Source organism: Synchiropus splendidus, chromosome 5 (genome assembly GCF_027744825.2).
Source record: "Synchiropus splendidus isolate RoL2022-P1 chromosome 5, RoL_Sspl_1.0, whole genome shotgun sequence".
Classification (NCBI taxonomy): Eukaryota; Metazoa; Chordata; class Actinopteri; order Syngnathiformes; family Callionymidae; genus Synchiropus; species Synchiropus splendidus.
In genome coordinates, this window is record NC_071338.1 from 21,767,130 (window position 1) to 21,790,198 (window position 23,069).

Sequence of the window (23,069 nt, forward strand, 5' to 3'; positions counted from 1 at the left end):
CTGGCATCGCTGGGTGGAGTGTTCATTATTCATGCTTGGCATTGGAACCGACTGCTGGTTAATATTTAGGATTGTGAGATTCAGAAAGTCTTACACAGCTCCATCCTCATTGTCCATATCAACAAGGTGCATCCTCTGTTTGCAGTGTCCTGTCGCTTTAGACTGCTTGATGAAGTCTGGTATTTTTTTTGTGTTTTGAACATAAACAGTAGCACTGAAGTTAATGAAACTGAACAGAGAGGAAGTTGTAGCGGTACAAAGGGTACACTAAACCAGAAGTAGATTGCTGAATGAAGTGAAAGGGTTTCCCCTCATACAGCAGGTTTGAGGAGAAATGATCCAGCCAAGCGCAAATGCTTTTAATATTCCTATTAGTATTCCTATTTTAAAACGTGCGTCATACAGCAACTTCAGCGGTCAGTGGTGTGTACTTAATTCTTTTGTTGCGCATTCAAGTCTTTACCTGGGATGTTCAAACGTGTATATTTTCTAACAAATCAATGTGGTGTATGTAAGGTTGGTACCGGTAAACAAGGTTTACCACAATGAAATCCATGACGGTTGCTATTAGTGTTTCCTTTTTAAACCGTGTTTATTTTGTCAATGTATATTGAAATGTTTTAGTCTTGTGATTCAGTTAGAACCCAAATTAAATAGAATCACGATTATAATGATAATTTTGGTCACAATTACTGTGATGTGAAATTTTCTTAGCACTACGTCTATCATTATATGAAACCAATTACAGTCTCTGTTCATTGTGTTAACAAACCAGTGAACCATTCTGGTCACTCACGTACAAGCATTCTCCACCTTTGCCTCCCAGACCATACTGCTATCCCCAACCTTTTCATCAGCTCCATAGCTATGCCACACACCCACACAATGTTGACGACTTCAGTCAAAAGAGAGTGACTTAAAAAGTGATTTACAGAATAGCACAGAACTTGCCACTGTTACATCTTATCTTTTGCACAATAATTCCGTGGTTAACCTAGAGGAACTGGAAGCTAGACGACAAGTGCAAGTGTACAAGATGAGGTTAAGTTGTTAAGATGTTGTGCGCCATAAGGGTTGTCACTGAATATTCAGTACCTGAATGCTGCCACAGTCGAGTCAAAAAGCCAAGCCAAAGAAAGGCGATTTTTCTCGAGACCACACATTTTCATTGTTTTCAACACCGGTGGTTAATTTAATTGCAGGTTGACTTCTCTCTTCTTCGGTCTTCATACAGGTTTGAGCCACGCTAGCGAGCTAAAGGCTGCTGGCTGCTGCTAGTGGCTCATCGCAACACAATTGTTCATTGAGCAACAAGCTAAGCAGAACTAGCGCCGACAACAGTCGTGTCCTAGCCCCTGCTAATTATCGATCTACATTTTCTATCCTCTGGTGTGCTCAGCTTACTGTGTAGAGAGTGATGACATCACGACTAGTCAACCAATTAACCCATCTGCGACTTTAATAAGTCGCTTACAGTTGACTACGACTAGTCGTTGCAGAACGTTGCTTTGATTGGGCATTTCAAAAACTGCCGAGCAATAACTGAACAGAACAGTATTACAGTTACTGCCTACAGAAAATTGATGTCCAACATTGAAAAGTGACTTTGAAACGACACTGATTGTTCTTGGAGTGGATTTAAAGCCTGCATTATTGCCAGGCCGTGGAGTTCGCAGTGGTATCTGAGGATTATGGTTTTTTTTAAGCTAACATGCTACATGCTGTGATTCATGTGTAGCTGCTGCCTCACCTCAGTCAGCTGCTCAGCCTTGCCCAATATTGAAATGTCTTCTGTCACGTATTTTATTTATATTTTCTGCCAAGTGTTTTTGTTTTCCTGTTGGACTTCGACTTCAACTCTTCCGTTTCCCTCTGCCTCTGCTTCAAGCATGTCTCCCTTCGCTGTCACCCTCCGCTCTCAATCTCCTCTTCCTCTCCATGGTGTCATTGCCACTGCATTCAATGCTTCCTTTATTAAGGAGATTTGGAGCTCCCATCACCGTTAATGCCGCTGCCATATTGTGCCCGCACCCTGCTGTGGCTGCTGCTAATGACATCCTTTGTGTCTCCTTGCCCTTGCTATGCCACCCCGTCTTCTCCTCCTCCTTCGTCTTCTCAGCTCTGAATGGAAAAGTTGTCATGTGCTGCTGTTCGAAGAGGAGGGGAGGCAACAATAGCAGCAGCAGGGAGCTTCCCTTCGCCCTCCTCACACATTCTGCGTCACCTCTTGGGAAGCTTTGTCGTATTCAACGCCAGTGTGAATCTCTGCGTGTAAGATGGCATACATTAAGCAGTGGAGGAAGAATGGGGATGAATATCTTCCTGAATGGCTGCATATATTACTCTGAGGATGGGGCTTTTTTTGCCGAGTCTATGCTTTCATGGCTGTGTAATATTCTGAACAAGTCCAGCAGTGTGTGCACATGCTGCATTCACCTGTCAGGTGGAGGCTCTGTCAAGGAAGATCACCCCGGAGTCCTTCATGACTCGCTTCATCTCCAAACAGTCATCCTTTAACGCACACATTCGGTCTGCCATGTGCATCAACATGCACCACTTCATTAAGCGTGTTTTGTGTTCGGAAGTTTTTGGGCCTTCACAGTTACTGCATATATTGTATACAGACATACAGATTGCTTGTATTTTATCATACCGTGAGCCACCCTTATAAAATGTTCCATCCCTGCATCCCTCCATCCAGATGCCCTGCATCAGTTGAAGCTTAAACAATCAACGACAAAGACTGAAATCATTTCTCCCTCCCGATTAAACAAGGTCAGTTTCAGAAAATTGAATAGAACTTGCTTATCCTTTTCAGCATAGGCTGTATTTTTGGTTTTTATCCCCTCTTTGAATGAGTTTGACCTCTAGTCTAAACGGTAAACTGTCATGCACGACGATGACTCGGGCACCGTGCATCTTACTTTCGTCATGACCTTGTGCTCATGAGTCATCTGTGTGACTCGCTCTAATATTCATATGTACATAATGAGAGGGCAACAGCATGAAGTGCATGTGACGGCTCAGGCACTTCATAGATGGAGACAGAGCCTGTGTACTACGTAATTCGCTGTCTATGTTTCAACAAATGGTTCTATAACAGAAAGAAATATAGAGTAAATGTCCACAATAATCTGCAACACTGTGTTGCTCACGTACGAAGTTGCTCTCATTCACTGCTAGGTCTGTGTCAAGTTTCAATTAGACTCAGTGTAGATCTTGATTCAAATGTACAGAGATTCTTCATGGAGAATATCCGAATGGTTCCCAACATTGTCCAAATATAAATGGGGATTCCTGCCACTACAAAAAAGGCACAATCCCAGCAGACGGGGCTTCTGATTTCAGCGTCTCTATAATGTATGCGGTGATGAAAGCGGCAGCCTCCGCCTGCGTGGATATTGAGAGGATATAAATAGCTGAGGCCTGAATGAGTGTGTGCGGAGACCAGAAGCGCCGCACACAGCTCTAACAATAAACCACTACCCTTCCGCCTTTCTGCTCTCGCCAGTCCAGCAGCCTCCCACTGTTCAGTACTCTTTCTCCCCTCTTCCTTTCTTTCTTCCACTTCCTGCCTCTCTCTCTCTTATCTGTCATCAGCAGCGAGTTGTCACCGGTTACGTCAGAGATACATGCCGTCGTCCTGTCTATCGGTCTGTAGCGGGGGAGCTGTCGTGCTGCTCTATTTTTCATTCTGGTTGATAAAAATAGGGGACAACTCTTATTGGGTGAGACACGCACACGAGTGGTTTACTTGACTTTAAAGGAACAGTTTTTTCCATTGCGGATGTCCTCGTGGTATTTTTATTACTACATCGGACCTGCTGATGAGCTGGCTTGGTATTTTTAGAAAAGCGGAAGATAATGTATTTCCTTTGGGTCAAAAATGTAGTGAGAGAGTGGACAGATGTTCCTTCACAAAAAGATTAATGTCCAACAGTGAAACTGCAAAACAACTACAACATGAAGTGGATTTCCACAAATATGATTTGAAAATGCTTAGTTGGTAATGATCAATACACGTCAAATTTTGATGCCTAAATGGGACATTTGACGTTCAAACTATCCGGGTGATTGCTGACTGTGCAGTTTTACAGCTGCGGGTAGGAAGTCCCAACAGTATATTTTGGTAACACTCTGTGTTAATGTTCTTAGGATGCTGCTCAATATTTCGGTTCATTGGTGTGATGAAGATCTAAAGGTAAACGCTAGGTTCTTGTTTTATTCAGACAAAATGTCATTGATTTTGGACTAATGTGTTAAAAATTTTATAAATTATATTGTGAACTCTTTTATGTGAGAAAGAAAAAATATTTATCTGATTCTTAAATGAAGTGTCCTTTTAGTTTCCTCTTGCAATGTTTTTATAGTCATGTGAGCGTCATGCATCTCCTGACTGAACCCTTTGGTGTACTTAGTGACACTGGGCGTCTCTGTAAATGCTAATTTTTCGTTTCATGTTTAATTTTTAATGCTGTGTTTCTAAAATATGTTTTACTGAACTCAATTACTGAACTCTCTATTTTGGCTTTTCCCATCATCTTGAATGAATTATGAGTATTTTTCTGTACTGTAATCATGTCTCATATATTTGTAGTGTGGGTTGGCATCAAAATGAAAATTTAAAATGTGGAAATCGACGAGGGATGTTTTCCCACACAACTCGCAGAAAAACAGACGTCGGATAGACTTGAATCTCTCCTGAAACAGCCTCCAGTCTGGAGCCCACCTGCCAACTGGCTTCTCTCCATCTGGAGGAGAAGTGGCTCTACTTGAGCCTCTCCTGAGAAACACTGGCCTATGAAGCAAACTCAGCCCTACTTTGATCATTTTCATCCTGTGGTCACCCAAAGTTAGTGATCAATCAAGAGTGGATGTGCGTTCTGGTTTCTTGAAGCCCTGTTACATGAAGATGCAGGAGTCCGAGCTGTTGGTTAAGAGCATTCGTAATGCTGATGTGATGTGAACTGCAGCGGAAGTCGGTCACTTTCTGGTAATGAATCACTTCCATTTTATGTAGATTTTTTGGTTTCCTTTTATAGTATAGTTTTGGTCAGTTCACAGCAGATGTGGAACAGTCTCCATCACTGCTGACTCTCTGAAATGTGGCAAAACGCCATTGTGTTTCGTGTTCAGACTTGTGATTGACAGGAATTTTGTTTACAAGTTAGTATGCATAATGATGCTCTTTGTGGGGTGCTGCCCGAGCTGTGGTCCGATGGCCACTCTATAAATTGAATTTCCTTCACGATAATTTATGACATTCAGTTTGGAGCCAGCATGTTTGTCAGTGTTCATGTGGAGTGAAAAGTCAGCTTTTGTAACCAGCCACAGATGTGGTGTTTGTAGGCTGGTTTTCTGCTGATGACTGCACGACGGAGGTATTTGTCACATTGGACAATGACTTCCATAGTTTAGCAATCTGCCCGAGTTCTGAGTTCAGATGTGTTAAAGGTTGCTAGAACAACTGTTAAGCGTCCATTTTATCAAGCATATGAAGAACTAAATGAGAGCTAGCACGGTTTTGTTTGACTCCCACATACAAGATCATCTCTTCTCAGTGCCTGTCTCTGCTCAGTGTTGGAGAATCACTTCTCTCTGTATTTGTCTTTCTACTTCATTTACATTCCAAAACTATTGATCAATATCTTTTACGTTCATTCCAGTCAAATAATTGAGGTAGGCAGGTTTTCCCCGAGGCTCTGGTGGAGCCCCTGTTCGAGTTTACATGTAGAGGAAACCTTGGTAGGGTTCAAGTCAGTTTGTGCTACTAGAGCCCCACATTAATGTGCATATTTTATGATGACGTTGACTGTACATTTGTGCCTTGTCTTGTATTTCAGGCTGCAATTAATTTTATTGATAAAATATGTATGTATACGCTTTTTAACGCCCTCCCCACGTTTTTATTAAACTTTCTAATGCGCTCTCTTCCTTCAGTACAGAGGTGGGCAATTAAATTATCTAAACTTATTATAGACTTAAACTGTAGTAAGGGTCCATCATGTCAAAAGAAAGACGCCCATGGCTACGACGCAAGATGGAAAAATATATATATATATATATATTTTTTTCCATCTTATCACATTAACACATTAACTGTAATGAACAGTTAATGTGAGTATCAAATACAAAATTGACCTAAAAATATTAAATGTAAGGATAGTGGTGTAAATATGCCTTGGAAGCCCTTTAAAAATACTCAATTTTAAATGCATTTTATTTGAATTTAAATCAAAATGAAACTCTGGACCACACATAAGAAAGATTTTTTTTTAAATATATTTTCAATATCTATGTAGTTTGACTAACAATAAATACACACAAAATGGCAAATGAAAAGACGGAGATAAGAATATGTTGAACTATTAATGACAAAAAATATATATTCATAAAAATGATTACATTTGCCTTTTATAGTCTTCTTCTGACCTTGAAAACACAGCCAAGGGCTGCATATGCACTTTGCCCAGGTGTGCTTTAGCATGTGGCGCAGTGTCTCCGCCTCTACAGATGTGAGCGTCTTCCTCTGGAACTAGAGCAGTGCTTTGATCGGCCTTGAATAAAATGATATGAAATATGACTTTATGGTTCCAAAGCACATTGTTCAATGAAAAATCGTTAAAATTCTAGTGAGAAAAATCCATGATGTGAAAAGTCGTCTCCTGATCAGAATCAGAATAGAATTTATTGCCATGGTCAGTGAGAGTCCCACCAACACAACATTTACTGACCTGTCAATGTTAATTATTCATTTTCAGCTTCCATTTTTTTCATCTTAAATTGCAGGTCATTTTTAGTGTAAAGCTATATTGTACACCGCCTTATCTTGGTTATCATAGCCATACAGCAAAATGTCATTAAAGTACAGGGACTTTGTAAAGCTCTCCTTTACGACTGTTAAAAAATAGAGACAGAACTTCATTGCATTCTGATTCAGGATGTCATTTATTTAACGTGCCACGATTGTTGCCTGTAGTCTTCATTGCTTCAGTTTAGCAGCTGAAATCTCTGTGATGGTGAGTTTAAAATCCATCACTCTCCGGTGGATGGATTTTTCCATTTTTAAAGCTGATCTCTGACACTGCCGACAACTCACCGTGGTTAAATATTAATGGCTTGGAGTAAAGTGATGCAGAGGAATGATGAGGCTAAACTTTTATTTTAATGGAGGGCAGTGAAAGCAGCTTGAAAGTCTTAGTTAGTGGGGCATTATAATGTAGTTCAGGAGTGCACAGTTCAGATCCAAACATTGATCAGTGTTGATCTGCTTGCTGCCATCAAATAGATGCCGTCGTTTGCTCCACAGGGTGTATATTTAAAATGCAGATTCGTCCCTTGGTTTTTCACTCTTAGAACCTTTGTTTATGCCGTGTCATAATTTACATTGTGTCTGCACCAAAGCATTTTCTCACCAGCCGGCAGTGTCAGCACTGAACTGATGCCAATGTTGAGGGTCAGTGGATCAGCAGTGACTAACACAAAGCAGATTAAAATCAAATCCTCTTTCTACTGTGTTTACTGGCTCGATTTCATTATGACACTGTATGTACACGTTTAAAGTGGGTACTACATCTTAATAAAAACTATCTGTGGATGCCCATAATTATTATCGAGCTGGAGTTTAAAATTAACTTAGGATTGGCCAGTAATCAACAGTTAATGTTTGCGAATTAAAAGCAAAACGTCCATCTCCATCAACATCGTAGCTAGCAAGTTTAATGTTCGTACTAAAAGCAAACTGCTTTAAAGATCGTTGCCAGCCAGAACTAAATAAAACGGAACTCCGGAGACACAGCCTGTGCTGATGGAGAACCACTTGACTGACTCGAGCGGCTTGATGCTGGATCTCTTGTTTGGCTGGCAGGCCTTCATTCCTCAGAGCTGCAAAGAGATAAGAATAGTGCTCATTTGTCTGGCTGCCATCGGTCCACTCTGCGGCTGTGCGGGTTTGTTTGCTGGATGTGAAGAATGGCTGCAGAAGAAAGCATGTGTCCTCAGCTTGCTCCAGAGCACTGTGGCTACAGATATATTTGACTCAGTTTTGCATGCAGAGCTACGATGGCCTTCAATTAGTGCAGCGCTGTGAGGCATGTGGCCATGGATTCTCTCTGAAGCCAATTGACCTGCTGCCCTGTCCTCTCAGTTGCCAACTGTATCTTTTAAGTGAGACTTTTATGATATAATATTTGTTGCAGTAAAGAGTTGACCAATCCGCTGGCACCTAAACCTGTTCATTGCTGCCCATGGATCGCTTCTGTTGTGCCGTATGAGAGTCTGTGCAGTAAGACATTGGCCAGCCCTCACGCTCGTATTGGCTGACAACCCCTCCCTGCTTTGTACCCAGCACTGGAAAATATGTGTCAGCTACTTCCTCCTTCTCTTTCGCCTCCCTCCTAATTTCTACTTCCTGTTCTCCAGACATATCGGAAGCTTTAGTTTGTGGCTGCAGCTGAAGGCCACTTAGTTCCTGCTGTATTCTGATGCTTTATTGACTGTTCTAAAACGCTGTATTGAATACAGCTCAGGCCAAAGTACATCCTGCTTTATAGCACCAATCCATATTGACATACTTGTATTTTAGACTCAGGCCATCCAATCCATTGTCTTCTGCTTGTGCGAGATCCAGGTGTGTCGGCGGCTACCCAAGCAAAGAGGCCCAAGCTTCTGTAAACCCCAGATCTGTGGGAATACCTTAGTTGTTCTTTGCTGTTTGGATGAAAATGTTTGGAGGAATCAAAAACCTTCACCTTAGCTTCACCTTAAGACTTTCAGTCCTTCACTAAACTCTGGCTCTTGCCTTGTGGCTCAGCTCTTCCCCTGAAGAGAGCCCTGTTTTTGAAGCATCTGTAAAAAAAACTATGGAAACTAGTTATTTGAACAGTTCAGTCAAATTAAACAAACAAAGCCAATTTAAAAGATAAATAAATATAACAAAAATGTAATAGCTCATTCAGATCAGTCTCACGAACTAAAGTCATGCCATGTCAGAATGGGTTAGCTTGCTAGCAAATACTACAAACATGCTCCACGGTCCTGACAAAAACTCCAACAAACAGTCGAATGTATCAGTTGAATATATATCAACACACATCACAATTGTACTGCTTTGATGACAGAAATTATTTATTTAATTGTTTTTTTTGTGACTGCAGATATGTATGTTTACTATTTTGTAAGTTACCTTGGCCTGTTGTGTAGGAAACGAACAGGAATTCCCTAAATAATTGTCTCCATTAATCATGGATCTCCGATCACTGGAAAGCAATTTATTTTCCAGAAAGCTCCTCGTGGTTCTTGTGGTCATTAATATTGTCACGGAAATGGTTTTCAAAAGCATCTCTGATCTCTACATTTACCACTGGTTTTTCTGTCCAACATTCCAGCAAAGAAAAAGTTGTGGATCTCAGTTGCTGAGGTTGATTTTGTTTGGCTCGCACATCAACAGCTTGTTTGTCTAATGTCACTTTTTTTTTCTTTTTCTTTTGCAGCTCTGATGGTACGAGCTGATCGCTGACCGCTTCCCGCCTGAGGACACCCCATTCCTTTCATCATGTCTGGAATACATGTGAGTGTACATGGATTTTATTTTCCACCATAATCTCTGTGGTTTACACACGAGAATAACCACAATACAACACGAGATAGTTGCTAATGCTCTCTGCCTGGCATATTTTTACTTGTGTTGGAGTGAGCAACTCTGAGTTTAACAACGCTCTTCTTGGTCTTTTGACAAAAACATTTTCGTTGGGGCTGGGTTTATAAAATCAATAAATCAATCTGAATATATTCATTAAAAACCTGAATGTGATGAAGTAGTTCAGTATGTAGCCATGGAGCAGCTATGTTATCTATTGTTTTGAATTCAGTTTACTGCCGGAAAAAGTTGTCTTGGTCCTCAAATTTAAGGACACAAAGGTGAGCATGGGGACAGTAACATTCTCCTCCCAGGACAGAAGAGTAAAAGTGAACAGCAGGGAAACATTCCATCCCATTATCTAGCAGGTTGAGACGTGTGCGGCGTTGGCCAACTAACTCTTGAGCGTGTTTGAAGAAGTGAGGTCACTTTTACAACCCAGGCAGCGGGTGTTGGCTTAAGCATGGTATGACCCTGGCTTACTGGGTTATGTGTTAAATGATGGCTTACCATCAGTGATCCAGAGCACTGACCAGACTGACAGTGAGTCCTGTCTGTCCCTAGGTGCCGTGGTCGACCGGCACAGAGTGTGTGGCCAAGTACAACTTCCAGACAGCCAATGAGCAAGACCTGCCCTTCTGTAAAGGAGACGTACTCACCATCATTGGAGTCACCAGGGTAAGGAGACCTTTTCATATGTGACCCGTGGAGCGTGTGTATCGAATGCTAGGTCTTCAACAAGTAGGTTGTTATCGGTTGAATCCAGGAAGTAAACGTAAAACCACCACGCCATCTGTGACAACGCGTAGTGAAGGCAGCGGGAAGATCACAGTTGTAGTGTTATTGAAAGTATCTCTTTTAGTGCTACAGCAGACGATGCAAGCAGTAGCCTACAGTGGCCGAATATATGGAATTATGAAGCAAAGAAAAAATATATGTTGAATATCTGTAAATATGTTTCATATTTTAGATGACTAGTAGCCACCTTTTGCTTTGTTGGCAGAGCTGCAAACCCTTGGCCTTCTTATTGAGCTTCATAATGTAGTCACCTGTTGGAAAACCTTAGCAGGTGACTATATCATGGAGCTTGTCGCCAGAATACCAAGAGTGAGCAACGCAGTAATCGAAGCAAAGGGTGGCTATTTTGAAGAATCACAAAAATATAAAACTTGTTTTGAGTAATTACACACTTCTTTGTTTACGACATACTTCCATACGTGCTTATTCATTGTTTTGATGCCTTCAGTGAGAATCTACAACATAAATTGCTGTGGAAATTAAGAAAACACGTTGAATGAGAGGTGTGTCCCAATTTATGACCTGTACTGTCGGTAAAACTAGTGTGATTTATTTGACCACCCTCGACTTGAAGTAAAGGAAAGGTGTGTTTTTACTATCGCACCATATTCACTGGGTTTCCATGTCATTTATTCGAATGAACATGTTTCCATGGCGACAGATTTTGTGTTCATTTCTGTCCACATTATTTTGGGGGGAAAGTTGTGTTTGTGATGGATTGCCCGAGGAGCTTTGTGCAGGCACCTTCTTATCTGGCAAGAGGGCAGCTTCCTGCGTGCACTGAATCGACTCCGAGTTCTCTTCATGAAGAATGGTGACAAATGCATTCACTTGGACTGTTGTGGCGTCTGGATATTTCATCATTGAAACATCAGAAAACTGCCAGATTAAAGTGTAAAAACATTTTTAGCAATTTTGTGACAGTTTTGAAAATTATTTTTTCACATTTTAAGAACCCAGCTACGAGGGTTGTCACCATTCTAAAATTGCAAACTCTGTATTGATACTCAATCCTTGGTACTATTTTCGATTCATAGAAACACTTTGTTTGAACCATAGCTCAATTAAATGAATACATTGAATTAAATTAGAAAATGTAAAAAGAACACAAGACCATCAAGTTTTCAGTGCAAATCAATGCAAAATGAATAACCCATATTGCAGTGATAGGTACTTGATTCACACAGATGAACTCGGCCCCATCTGTTTATCGTAAAGCCGGACAGACTAGCATCATTTATCAGTTTAATGCAGTAGCACCAAACTCACACCACAAGCGGTTGCAGCTTGTGGCAACTGCACATGGTGACATACCACAAACAGTGACTCAAACTAGAAGTGGTTTGCAGTAGGCGGCAGGTGTCATCAGTTTTGCTACGCAGAGATACTGATGATGCATTTAAAGTGACACAATATTAAGGGGTGTTTTGTTCTGGTTATAAAAAACTATAGACCACTGAGTTATGTGTGTGATGTCAACCGATTCATCAGTACGGCAACGGTCTGTGTGAGTGTGAGCGATGCTGAAGTCTGGAGCATCTCATGTTGACTGTCCACTCCACTGGACTGAACTGGCTTCAGCTAACTTTAAATCTAGTTGATCATGGATATGAAGATGATGATCCAAGTCGGAGGACTGCGACTCTCGTCGGCATTGGATGTGGGGGGAAGGGCTTGGTGTACATGTGTCAAGACATGTTATGTTTCACAGTTTAGCGTGAATCAGTCTTCGAACAATGCTTTATTTTGGAGTTTCGTTGGAAATATTTTTACTTTTTTGACTGATTTCCTGAGTGGCTTGACCAAAGCCACAGTGGCTCGGGTGGGGCACGACTTGGTGTGGTTTGGCATCCCCGCTGCTCGCCTCATTTCGTGTGCGTCGCATTTTGCATCCATTCTAGTTCAAAGCAGAGCCACGCAGCTCAAAACCTTTCGGTGTGAGTCAGTGGTAAGAAATGAACCGACAGTAGTAACCTGTCAGAGGTCGTCATGACAACCATGGTACCGCTGGTGTCTGCTGTCCGCTGTGTGCGTGCTGTAGGTACCTGAATTAAATCATATCCGGATGCAGTGTTTTGGTATCGATACTATATTTTTGACAACCTTTCAACGTCCTGTATTTGTTATGTGTCCCGTATGCAAAATTGGATGCAATCTTTGGTTCACCTTGTCTTGTCTGTTGCTGTTTCAGGATCCCAACTGGTACAAAGCCAGGAACACGGTGGGCAGAGAAGGAACCATCCCAGCAAACTATGTCCAGAAAAGAGAAGGAGTCAAGTCTGGAGGGAAACTCAGTCTGATGCCGTAAGTCCCAGGAAGTACTGACCATGGTGGGCCATTCATTTAGTCACCATCTGCAATTAATTTCACCAATTCATAATCATGTTCAAGAGAAACCACCCTGTTGCCGTTTCATTATATATGTTGTGTCCTCAAGTGGTGTCCTCAGTTGCAGTATTTTTAGCTGTTTAAACCCACCATCTTCAAAGTAACTTCCTTTCATCAATCCTTGTTACTAGACTTGACACCCTAACACAAGATTCCGGTTGGTATATTTCATGTTCTCTCTGTGCACAGACTGCACCTTCTCCTACTCCATGCTTCACACAGACTTGAACAAGGAGCTGCAGCGTGAATCACAAATAATTCAGACGTGTGTTCACACATGCAGCTCCCCCGGGTGGACGCTGAGCTGCTCTCACTGAGAAAGTGTGAAAGAGACCTTGTCAGAATAACTGCTGTTCCTGTAGCCGGGGAAATGTGACTTGAGGCATATTTGAAATTGTGCGAGCAGCTATGAGTCTCTCACTCACGCCAGTGAATTAAAATATGAGTTCATTAAAGCTAAGAAAGCACTGCGCTTGTGTGGGAAATAGAACAGCAATTGTCTGCCAACCTAAAGTTTCTTGCACCTGCTCACTTGGTGACAACAATTTGGCCTACAAATTTTAAGTTAGTGGACCATGTGTGGCCGCGCGAGGCAAGGGTCATGTTGACTTTGTTATGAATGACTGACAGATGTGTTGCTGACCTCCTCAGCACCTTCCACTTACATAAGTGGTCAGCAGCAATCAGGCCAGAGGACTGATGGAGAGTCAACTGGGTCCCTTTTTGGCGCTCTCTGCTGCCCCGCTGTGGCCTCTCACTGCCACTGCTCCCACACTTCCTGTCGTTTGGACCTGCGAGGGACGTTAATTCAGAGTGATGTAATTAATAGTAGTCAGGAAGTAACCCGCCAGAGTTTGTGTTACTGCGGGTTGCCCAGACTCGGCCTTCGCTCTTGGATTAGTGGGAGTTAAGGAGCGGCTGTCGATCGGAGAAGCCGCGGCACTGATCTAATCAACTCGACCCATATTAAGCTGCTTTGCCACGAGGGTCTCTGCTGTCTGAGGACAAGCAGAGGCAGCGAACCGGCTGAATCAATTACTGTAAGGCCTTGTTCCGGAGTGGAGAAGCTGCAGGATGACAACTAAGTCAAGATGTTTACTCATAAAAATGTCTCCAGACATGGAACTGTGTCACCTAAAAATATGGGGCCTTGTCTTTCTGTGTAATTGCCTATTAACTTCCACAGTCATGTGGAATTTCAAAAATAATTTTCCCCCGCAAGCGCTTCTGAAGGGGAGCTCTAATCCTCGCATTAGCATCCTATAGATGTTTTCACTGGGCCATATGGACTGAGCCGCTCGCTTATCTGGAGCTATAGATACAGACCTGCTTTTGAAGTTCAATTCAACAACCATGTCTGCAGAAATTGCTCTGGTATGAAATGGAATAAAGTCAGGGGGCCTCTTGGAAATAAACAAGAGTACGCAACATATCTAAGATTTAGGTTGGTTTTCATTGTGCTGACATGGTGCTCTTCAGCACACGTGGGCCTGACACAACCTCAGTATGTTTGTTAAGGGACCGCTTCATTTATAGCTGTGAATTATGATAAAAGTTGAAGCTCTGCTTCTAGAAATGCATCATAAATGTTCTGTCGTTGCCACCTAAAATGCTATGTGGTGTTAGCGCAGTGCAGGTATCATTTTTCTGTGCTGTCACAACCCAAATGTCCATGATGAAGGAAACAGAATGAGATTCACAGATGAACATAAAATTCAAGTTAATTCAAGTGTCACTGGAGTACTTACCCTCTAATATTGAAGCTAATGTGTGCAGATTCTATTTCAATTTCATAATTCTGAATCTAATTTTACTATGTGATTTATTTTCCCCCCGACCCCTAATTTAAACATGAAGTGTTTTTTTATATATATATACACCATAATATAAATCTACTTAAGTCGGTTAAAACATGGGCATTTCTGCATCTTCCTGTTATTGCCGACTGCTCAGCTTCCGACCGTCTGATAGTGTGTGTGTGTGTATGTGTGTGTGCAGCCTAGTTTCCTGTTATTTGGGGTCAGGTACTTTCTGACTGGGCCCAGACTGACCCCACCCCCTCCTTCTGTGGATGCCAGTGTAATGTCACCCAACATTCCCACTCCCTCCTCGGTTTTATGTGCAAAAGTTACATTGTGGTGGTTTAGATAGGACATTTATGTGATTATCAAATATATTAAGATCTGCCAGAATAAGTTATCATTGCTTCAATGACTTCATCTTCTTCTCCTCTCAGCTGGTTTCATGGCAAAATCACCCGGGAGCAGGCCGAGCGGCTCCTCTACCCGCCGGAGACGGGGCTGTTCCTGGTGAGGGAGAGCACCAACTACCCCGGCGACTACACGCTGTGCGTCAGCTGCGATGGGAAGGTGGAGCATTACCGCATCATCTACCACAACGGCAAGCTGACCATCGACGAGGAGGAGTATTTTGAGAACCTCATGCAGTTAGTGGAGGTGAGCAGCTCCACACGCTGTTTGGGGCAACTCCGCGAAATAATCGCTTCACTTTTGCTCTCCCATTATTGGAAGTAAATTGACAGAATAACATTATAAAAATTAATATTTTTACCTATTTTAAATGTTCATTTCAATGACAAAATTATTATTCTATATTTTCTATGCTATTCTTATTATTCATATTTAATACTTAGAAGTTTTTTACTTGGCTTTAAAATGTATGAAGAATAAATTTCCATAAAATTAAAGAATGGTTGGAACTTAAATGATGTATTTCACTGTCGCGTCTGAGCTTCATTCACTTGTGAAGAATGTTCCCTCTTGAGCGCTTAGCAGCTCAGGCTCTCACAAACATTCCCCTTGAGTCTCACTGGACTCCAAAAATGCAGTGTGGTATGTCGTTGACTTCCTTCTGACAGATGTCTCACTCTGTCCTTTATCGGGATGCTGAATCACAGCGAGAGTCAAATGAAAAGAAAGTGGGGGAACTACTTTAATCTCCCAAGATAAGAGATTGGCAGCTATCGCACTTCTAATTGGACCTTCTCTGGCCTGCGGGGCCGCAGAAGTGGACGCCGGACTCTGCCAGCTGGCACGGAGAGCATCAGGCTTCCTGTGTGGTTATGATATCAGCCCTCGCTCTAACCTCTTAATCCTTCTCTCTGCATCCTGAGCTCATTCTCACCCTCCATGCTGCAACACCCCCCCTCCTCCTCTTCGCTCTGAACATACATTGCTGTCTTTATTTTTTAAATCTCTACATCTCCCTCTGCGCCCTCCTGCTTCTTATGTTCCTCCACTCCTGACTACAGGCTCCTCTTCTAGAGATTATGTTCTGTCTCGCTCCTGAGCCTTCAACCCAAGCTGGCTTGGTGTATTTACACTGCTGTCAGATGTAATGACTGGTCACATCTCTGTGCTGTGTTTACGGCCAGCTTTGGCTTTAATTGTGCTTCATCCACACCATTTAGCCATAACATTATGACCCACATTGTTTTCCCCTTTTGTTACTGAGTAAATTGCAGGCAGGAGTTCCCAGTCTGCACTGGTCATTAGGTGTGGTTCCCAGAAGGCCAAGCAGAGAGTCATAGAGGGGGAACACGTCACTAGAGCTGTGCTGTTTTAAGATAAATGTGCGAAATTAATATTAAAAGTGTCATCGTTATATTTTGTCTCAACACAGTAGATGGAGAAAATTCTGTGGTGGTCTGTTTCCTTGTGTACACCGTGCTCTTCCTTTACTGTGTCGCCCCCTGGTGGCGAAACTATTGACCTGCCTCACTGGATTTATCTCTGTAGGTCATGACGTCCGACAGGAAACCGTGAAACTGATTTCCTAAGGGGGTGTGCAAGTTCAAATGGGTTCATCGAGATAATGTTTTGAAGCTTTTGAATGCAAATCTATGTCAACCCAAAGTGAGTCCAGTGTGTGTGTGTGTTTCTCTCGCCCCGCAGCATTACACCAAAGACGCGGACGGCCTCTGCACCAGACTGATAAAGCCCAAGCTGATGGAGGGAACGGTGGCAGCTCAGGACGAGTTCTCCCGCAGTAAGAGGGCGCCGACGCTCGCCAGCGTTCATGTCACAGTGATTCACTGAACATCAGTTCACGCAGAGTCATCAGACAAAGCTCCCGTCTCCTCCGGAGCCGCGCTCTCATCCCCGGAGTAATAGCATTAAGACTCCGAGGGTAATTAATCTCTGAGTCAGGGGGCAGCACCGACTCTCAAGGTCTTTCGGTCTGGTGCGTGGACCGGGCCGACCCAGCTCCATTTCAAATAAGAAGAAGAGATGAATCTCTCCAACTCTGAGTTAAATAGTTGTGCAGCTCTCACTGCTGCCCTGAGGCTCCCCCTTCACTCACTGTCCTCCTCGACTGCACTCTTTTCTTCGCCTCCATTGATATGTGGCTGTTACGCCTCACTCTTACTCATGCAGATCACTATATCATCATGAACTTGATGGCAAAATATATATTTTTCTTTTTTAATGTGCACATTTTTTAAGTTAAAAGGTTTTGTGCTGATCTCTCTGACTGATTTCTCCAGGCGGTTGGGCCTTAAACAGAAAGGAGCTGAAGCTGCTGCAGACCATCGGCAAGGGAGAGTTTGGAGGTGAGACGGTGTTAGCTCCTCTGCTCTCGCAGATCTAACCACCTGATGTGACTCTTTGTCAGACGTCATGGTGGGAGACTACAGGGGGACCAAGGTGGCGGTTAAGTGCATCAAGAACGACGCCACGGCTCAGGCTTTCATCGCTGAGGCGTCTGTGATGACGTAAGATCATGTGACTCGGGCGAGCAGACGTGATGCTGACGGATGGTGTGGTTCAACAGGCAACTGAGGCACAACAACCTGGTGCAGCTGCTGGGCGTGATCGTGGAGGAGCGAGGGAGCCTCTACATCGTCACCGAGTACATGGCCAAGGTCCGTGGCGCCTTCAGGCAGACGTTTTTAATCTGCGTTGGCGGTAATCACACCCTGCTCCTCTGTGCCACAGGGCAGCCTGGTGGACTACCTGCGCTCTCGAGGGAGGACCGTGCTCGGAGGAGACTGCTTACTAAAGTTCTCACTGTGAGTTCACCTCCCTTTGGCCGTCTTTCATCTCGCCGACATGCAGTATTTATGACATCTGGATTCATCCCCTGAACTCCCCGGGTTCTGCATGTAACTGTAGTTCTCTGAGTCTGTGCTGAGGGCTCTCAGTGTGAAGCTCATTTCTCATCTCTGACCATCTCTCCCCGGTGGCCACGCGCAGTGACGTGTGTGAGGCGATGGAGTACCTGGAGGCCAACAACTTTGTCCACAGAGACCTGGCAGCTCGTAACGTGCTGGTGTCCGACGACAACATTGCCAAGGTCAGCGACTTCGGCCTCACTAAGGAGGCGTCCTCCATACAGGACACAGCCAAGCTGCCCGTCAAGTGGACCTCACCAGAAGCACTGAGGGAGAAGGTGAGACGCCTGCACTGTGTTATGTGCTTGGTATCTCCTGTAGGTGTTGGCTATCATGAATCCTCAGCCAGGTTTCAGCATCAGACTTGAGTGTTCTCAGACATGTTAGGCAGTGGATTAGAAAGTAGCTGTTGTGGGATCTATTTAGAGGTTAGGGTGATGAATCTATGAGGTTTCTTGGCCTCCGTTCTTTATGGAGAAAGTGGAAGGGATTGGTCCTGATGCTGTACCCGCTCCTCCATCACCTCCAGACTCTGTTGGTCTGCAGCCGTGCCTGACACGCCAGCGTTTCTTAGTAGCTGCTTATGAGCTTGATGTAGTTTCCGTTGCCTATATTGTCACCACAGTATTAGTGTAGTAGTACTTGGTGGTCTCCAGACTCTGGGACTACATTCCTACTCAACTGAGCTGGAGGTTTTGTCAAGAGTGCGGCTGCAGTGACTTTAAAAAAAAAAAAAAAAAAAGATTTTCAAATTTTGGTTACTTCATTATGAAAATTATTTAGCACCTAAATTCACATTTTTTTCTGTATTTTATTTTTTTAAAGATATTTTAAAGCATATTCCTAGGAGGCCCCTCACCTTTGAATCCAAATCGATGGCCTAATTTTTTGTTGATGTTTATAATCCCTCAGTTCTTTCCACTTGTGTCTCTATTGACTTGTTTTAAAATAGTAACTACAGCAAATGACTGTTGTGGTGTACGTAAATACTCTCCTTTTCAGACTGTCAATTTAAAACACTTGAATACATGTTATTTATTCATCACCAAGAACGCAGTTAGAAAGTCACACAGCAGGATCTGTTAACATTTAATATGAGGTACGTTCTGAGTGGGTTTCCAGCTAACGTTTGTGAACTCGTTCCTCAGCGGTTCTCCACCAAGTCAGACGTCTGGAGCTATGGAATCCTACTGTGGGAGATCTACTCCTTCGGGCGCGTGCCTTACCCTAGAATTGTGAGTACCGAGGCTGCAGTGAGCAGGTCCTGCCAGCAGAGGGCAGACTGTGTTGCTGCTCTGCCTGCTGTCCCTCAAATAATTAGATTGGGTGTTCCGAGACATTTGGAGTGTGAAGTTGATTATTTCCGCATCATTACACTCTGATCTGCATGTAGCAGCGCGAGCCGTGTGAAGTAACCTTTTCCTGCTGTGGAGCCCAGTCACGTGATCCAGCGATTGACTCTGTGCCTTCCCTCCGCAGCCGTTAAAGGAAGTGGTGCCCCGTGTAGAGAAGGGGTACAAGATGGACGCCCCGGACGGCTGCCCCCCTGTGGTGTACGACCTGATGAAACAGTGCTGGACCCTGGACCCGGTCGTGCGGCCCTCCTTCCGCATGCTGAGGGAGAAGCTGCAGCATATCAGAGCCAAGGAGCTCTACCTGTGAAGAGGAGGAGTGGGGGGAGGGATGTTGAGAGGAGGGGTGCAGCACAGACACAGAGGGTGGTGGAGGAGCAGAGGGACCACAGCACCTTCCTCCTGCCTGTGAACCTGTTGGACTGCCGTGTACCGTTCTCCCCCCCCTCCAGACCTCAGAGCACCTCCTGCTTCCGTCAAGACTGTTTCCTGTTTGTGTTGTAACGCTTTGGCCGGAATCTTTCCTCTCCTCCTTCCACCGTCGCACCTCTTTTCTTTGCTCCCCTCCCTCCTCCTCCTCCTCTCCTGAACGTGACATTACCTAGAGGGGAGGCTGGTCTTTTCCTCCATGTTCGTCGGGGGCTCTTTTCTTCCACTCCTGCCGTCGTCATTCCTGGATCTCTGTTCATCCCTCTCTTCCATTCCATCCTTCTTTCCTCCTGCTCCACCTTCCGTCCCTCCATCCCCTCAGCGTGGTGTCAGGTGTGGGGCCTTCGCTCTGTGCCAAAGTGCCTCCAGTCTACAGAGCTCCAGACTTCCCTCCAGCACTTCTTTAATTGGACTGTTGTGGTTAGCTTTTTTTATTCTGTTTTTTTTTTTTTTTTAAGGAATCTTTTTTATCACGTTTTTCAGGGAGATTATCTAACTGTAATAGTGTTCTCCCCCCATTTCCACTCTTCTCCATTCTTCTTTCTTCTCCTCACTTGTCCAACGAAAGAGCTGGACCAGGACGGGAGAAGAAATCTGGGGGTGCACAGGAACAAAACCAGGAAGAGAAGGGGGAGAGGAAGTTCACAAACATGGTTGACTCATCAATACATGGGCTTGTTTTTATATCAAACTATATTTAAAGGATTAAAAAAAAGACAAAGGAAACAAAACTGAACGGCACAGAGATTTAAAAAAATAGATTTTGAGAAGAGACTCTGACGTTAGGAATATTCAGTGTCTCTGTGACCGCTGCGGTCAGGTGGTGCATGCTGTGTGTGAGAGGCCTTCGGTTCAACTGTCAGTGCTTTCAATGTTCATTGTTTTACTATGCTATCATGATTATGAATAAATCATTCCATCTGAAAAGTGAAGAGGTGCCGCTGTGTCGTTTGTGTGCGATGCTTGTACGAGCCAACCATCCGTCATTGAAGTTAAGGCGACATACGTTGCTGTCTTTCTCCTAATCCCAAAGCATCTTTTTCTTCCAGCTTCCCCTTCTCTTACTTCACTGTCCTCTTCTGTTCTTCCTTTCTCCCTCTTCCAGTTGCTCTTCATCCCTTTCTCATTTGTTCTTCCATCACCTCTTCCCCCTTCTCTCTTCCTTTTCTTCTTACCTTTCATCCTGTTCCCTGTCTTCCCCTTATTCTCCTCCTCTACCTTCATTCTTTCCCCTTCTCCCCACTTCTGCTTCGTCTCTTCCATCCGTGTCTCCATTTCCTTCCTTTCCCGTTCTCTTTTCACCTTCACCTTACTAGCTTCTGTCGCCTTTTATTTTTTCATTGTCACTGTCTCCTTGCCCTTCTTATTGATATTTCACCTTCTCTCCTGCCTCCAAGTCTTCATCTCTTTCCTCTTCCTTAACCTCCTCATTACCCCTCCTTCCTCTTATCTTCTTGCTCTTCCTCTCCTCATATGCTGCACCTTGTGTCCATTCTCCATGCTCTAATTCTCCTTTATTTCTTCTTCCTGGACTTGCTCTTTTCCCCTTTATTTTCTTGCTCTTTTGCCTTCCCTTTCCTTCCTCCTTCACTTCACTCTTGCTTTCCCTACTTGCTCTTCTTATCTTTTGTCACCATCTCTTTCTTTTCCTTTCTCTACTTCATCTTCACATCTGCTTGCTAATCTACCTTTCCTTTCTCTTTTCCTGTTCTCCTTGCCCCTGTCCTTTCTCCCACTTTCCCTTATTCCATTTCTAGTCCTTGCTCTTTCCAGATTAGGTCTTCCATCTTCACTTATCTTGACCATCCTCTCGGGTCACACTTCTCCTTTTGATGTTAAACTGATATAGTTGTGCCATATTTAGCTTAGATTTAGTTCGATGTAATTCTCACCAGGATAAAAAAAAAAACACAAAATGGAACGCAGCCATGCGACAGAGAAGCAATGAAACAAAGGGGGAACTTTTGACATTTACTTGGTGATCATGAAAAGTTTTTCAACCATGAGACTTAAACATGTTTGCACTTTGTTTCAATATGTTTGATCATGTGAGATATCTTCTGTCTTTAACAGGAGATCATATTCCTTCTGGCGTGGCTAGTTCATCTGCAGTGGAATCCCTGTGGTCAGTGTTAAACAATGCCAGCTAATGTTTGCTATCGTCTGCCTTTGATAGTTCAATACCTTTACCATCGTAGCAGTCGGATTGTGCTGTGACGTCATACACGCAACGTTTGAATTGTAGTCCAAATAATTACGTATTTTCATAAGCAAATAAATCATAAATGTATAATATCAATCAATATTTACCCGGAAGGGGCGGAGACTTAGGCTCCCCATTTAAGTGGTGCGGAATCTGTCACATGAGATGATGATTCTCTTTGGGTGGGCGTTATAAACCAGTAATGACTGATGCATGTGTGACTTCAGGTGAGTTCCGTCACCATTGTTGTTGTAGACATTCAATATCTTCATCAATATCGACGGATAAAGCTGCATGGAAAATGAATCAGAGCCAATTTGCTGCCTCAAAGGCAGAGCTCCTCCAAGCTCAGAATGAAATTCAAAAGAACCTCGCATGAGGACCCATGTGAAGTCACGACGCTCAGCGATGAGTTGTGCTTTTCCTCAAATGCCCCGTCTTGCCATCCGTGGCTTCCGTCCGGGTCTCCTTTTGAGACTGACCCGACGCTACACTTGTTTTCACGTGACGCTCATGAATGCTAATGGCAGTGACAGGGCGCCAACAAAGGGCTGGTTACATAATGCCGCCATGCTCAAGGCCGACACTGCACTGCTGTCAAGACCCAGCCCGCCACATTCTATTTACCGTCCTGATACATGTGACAGGCTTTCCGCACGGACCCCCCCTCCCCCTCTTGGATTACTAACTAAAAGTGCAGCTCATTAGCTGAACGTGGAGACATTTTTGGGATGCGTCTGCCAAGAGTCACCACTGAGAGGAAGCAGCAGCTTCTGATGAGCAGCTGCTCTGAAGCGTCTTTTTCATGTGCAGCCGCGCTCAATAGGAGGGGGTCGGAGGTCGTCCTGTCATGACAAGGTCGAAGAAGTCGTCTCTTATCGTGCTCAGTGGTGCAGCGGGAGAATAGTGATGTAGCAGCGGCGTTTTAAAATGTAAAGCCCAACATGAGGTTCGCTCTCTGACAGGAGCTCACGATGACAGGAGGGGGAGTTGTTGCACGAATCTCTCGTCTGGAAGCCGCGGTCCTCCCTTCATACTTAAGTAATCCTGACAACCGCACAGCTCTGCGTTCTGAGGCACGAGCAGGAGGATGTGTGCTAATCAGCTTTCGATGAGTTTTGGATCTCT

General features: G+C 43.8%; 1 protein-coding gene across 2 annotated transcripts in view; it reads left to right on the plus strand.

The window, feature by feature from the left end:
- LOC128759006 (tyrosine-protein kinase CSK) overlaps positions 1-20,670 on the plus strand; it is a 31,244-nt gene extending 10,574 nt beyond the window's left edge. For both annotated transcript variants that reach the window (XM_053865576.1, XM_053865575.1), the window contains 12 exons: positions 9,492-9,568; positions 10,202-10,315; positions 12,627-12,739; positions 15,060-15,279; positions 16,738-16,831; positions 17,331-17,396; positions 17,459-17,558; positions 17,618-17,708; positions 17,782-17,855; positions 18,040-18,235; positions 19,106-19,192; positions 19,437-20,670. In XM_053865576.1, the coding sequence (XP_053721551.1) occupies positions 9,554-9,568; positions 10,202-10,315; positions 12,627-12,739; positions 15,060-15,279; positions 16,738-16,831; positions 17,331-17,396; positions 17,459-17,558; positions 17,618-17,708; positions 17,782-17,855; positions 18,040-18,235; positions 19,106-19,192; positions 19,437-19,619 (1,353 nt within the window). In that variant the 5' untranslated portion in view covers positions 9,492-9,553 and the 3' untranslated portion in view covers positions 19,620-20,670. The remainder of the gene's footprint in view (positions 1-9,491; positions 9,569-10,201; positions 10,316-12,626; positions 12,740-15,059; positions 15,280-16,737; positions 16,832-17,330; positions 17,397-17,458; positions 17,559-17,617; positions 17,709-17,781; positions 17,856-18,039; positions 18,236-19,105; positions 19,193-19,436) is intronic.
- The last annotated feature ends 2,399 nt before the right edge of the window (positions 20,671-23,069 follow it).